Here is a 2,521-nt window from a genome sequence, read left to right as displayed (position 1 = left end):
CTGGGTCGACTTGGGCCCATACTTTGTAGGCTTCGCATTGGGCTTATAGCTGGTTGTACCAGGTGCAATAGTCGTTCTCGTCGCGTAAGATAACGGTTGCGTTAATTAGAGCAGATTGCGCGTTTATGTTGATTGGCTTAGTAAAGGCAGTAAGACTCTTAATTGTTAGACTATAAGAGGTTTCTAATTAAGGACTTATTTTTGGGTTACTATGATAAAAGACTGTGATAGACTTAAGTATAGAAACTAAGTGTATTAAGTTGTTCTGTGTTCTGTTGTCTATAGAGGCGCGAGGGCGCGCCTCTTATAAGAGCTATCGCTATTGCTTTTTGTATTAGGTAGGCCGCTAAATATCAGCCTCGCCTAGGGTTAGGTCTTGGCGATCAGCCCTGATTGGTTAGGATCACAGAATCCTGGTGCTCGAGTCCGCACCCGGATTCTGCCACTTATCTGACAATTTGAGATAATCTGAATACAGCTAAGGTTTTAGCTTTAAAAAGTTCATACTTTAGTACAAAGTTACAATAATTCTTATACTATTCCTATACTTCTTACTCACCTCAGGGAGAATTAATTTATAGTTAACTTAATAAAAAGATAAGTTGATAATATTTCTTAGAACTATTTTTTATTAAAAGGGAGAGGTGTTGCGATTTGTTTATTATTTCTCTTAGCTAGTAGCAAAGGCTAAGGCAAGAAGCCAGCTGCTTTGTTCTACCTACTAAGAAGATATCGCTGTTCATTATACCTCACACCTGTAAAGTAGTTACCTAATGGTGGAAACCCTTCACATCATTATGTCTACTACAAAGACATTGCATTCCAACATATATAACACCCAGGCAATATATGTATTTGACACCATCAAGCTGTAGCTAAAGTCGCCTTTCCTTTGGTGCCTGTTTACAAACCAATGATAATTTATTTTGTAGTTAGAAGGTAGTACTATGATATTCATTCTTCTTGTTTGTCTTCGAACAGTACCTGGGGATGGCTAGATTTAGATTACTTGCAATTAAACTTTGCTAACAGTGCTGCATCTAGTAATGATGCCGCCATGTAAAATACCGTCACCGTCATTAGGAGAAAAGTCAGTGGTGCTTCGTCCACCAACAGTCGGCTGCGTGACGGTTTCCGTGCCCCTGCAGTCTTCTGTGTCATGGAATCTCGCAAACCTTATAGCACCTTTAGCAGGAAGACACTCGGCATCTGTAAGAGCCTGATTTTCGGCAACACGGGTATTCGGCCGGACAATACAAGCCCCCCAAGTGACAAGCGCGCTTTTGTCTGTGACTTCCGAGATGGCGCACCCTCCAGCGACGCACACAGTATCTTCGACTTCATTGCCAATTGGGAGGGAAACGCCTTCTACAGAGCAAGCAAGCTGGTCTTCGTCAAAATTAACGCGAACTGCGGCCTCGAATTGTCCGGATCCCTCTCCTCCAAGGTCAGACGGAAGACCAAATACTGATTCCATTCTAAGAAACAGGCAATTAGTTCATGTATAACAATGCTTAAACTTTGTTCTATACCTGCAATCAGACCTGCTTTGCTGATCTCCTCCAGCGAAGAAAAACTTCACAAGTTTAGCGATTGGATTGCCACCAAGGGCACATGTAGGGCATGTTTGACGTTTTTCAAAGAGAGAAGGATGTAGGTTCGTGCTATACGCTCTAGTAATAATGAAGCTTATAGTAACAAGAATAGTAAATGCGCGGAATGTCATGATAGAGTGGTAGGAATTGAGAGGAGTCAAAGTGAAAGCTTGGCTGGAGCTTAATGTCAATCGCAACCGTTCCTGAAACACGTTGTTGGATGGGACACTTGTTTTGGAGAGTGTTGGTCAGAGATGTCATAACAATGATAGAAACAAGGTGGTTTATATACCCACTGTGTACAACATAGCTAATTAAATATGCAGTCACCACAAATACCCAGACTTTTTAGAGGATTATGTGAGACGCTTGGCTGACACTATAATCATTTGAAGAGTTATAGATGGCATATTCCGTCTGTTATGCCAAGCGTTTAATGCAATGTCGCCAAGACCAGCGGCTGAGGGAACACTTTTAGAAGCATCAGGGGACTAGTTGATGGTAGTAATAAAGCTACATGGAAGTTCTACTTTGGACACTAGCGTTGCAGTCGTTACTCTTAGTCTACAAAGTCGAGACTAGTAGCGTCTGTCGTCATTTACTGTATATTAGTAGTGCCTTTATTCGTGGGCTAGCAACATCAGCTTCGTCACTAACCTTAAGCGCCAAGCTGGGCGGGATATTAAAGGGGCTTCCGCCTTTGAAACACAGGGAAACGGGGCAGTCAATATTAAAGCCTGAATGTTACAGCCCGCCCCTAGTAATTGGTAATAACTTATGTCAGCTAAAGCGGACATACGCCTGCTTATATATCCACTTGTCTGAAGGTATTGCAAGTAGCGTATCCATACCCGCAACGCGTAGTGAGCCATAGCTCACGACCAACTATGAAGTCGTACTAGACTAATCTAAGTTAGAAGTAGAAT

General features: G+C 42.2%; 1 protein-coding gene across 1 annotated transcript; it reads right to left on the bottom strand.

Moving 5' to 3' along the window:
* Nucleotides 1-1,015: 1,015 nt before the first annotated feature.
* SETTUDRAFT_40245 (uncharacterized protein) lies at nt 1,016-1,477 on the bottom strand (the record flags this gene model as incomplete). The annotated part of the gene is made up of 1 exon (XM_008028618.1): nt 1,016-1,477. One exon carries the CDS (start codon nt 1,475-1,477, stop codon nt 1,016-1,018), a length of 462 nt encoding a protein of 153 aa, XP_008026809.1.
* Nucleotides 1,478-2,521: the final 1,044 nt, after the last annotated feature.

The sequence above is a fragment of the Exserohilum turcica genome (assembly GCF_000359705.1).
Source record: "Exserohilum turcica Et28A unplaced genomic scaffold SETTUscaffold_28, whole genome shotgun sequence".
Classification (NCBI taxonomy): domain Eukaryota; kingdom Fungi; phylum Ascomycota; class Dothideomycetes; order Pleosporales; family Pleosporaceae; genus Exserohilum; species Exserohilum turcicum.
The sequence above is the reverse complement of the archived record's forward strand: the minus strand, read 5'-3'. Positions and strand labels throughout refer to the sequence as shown.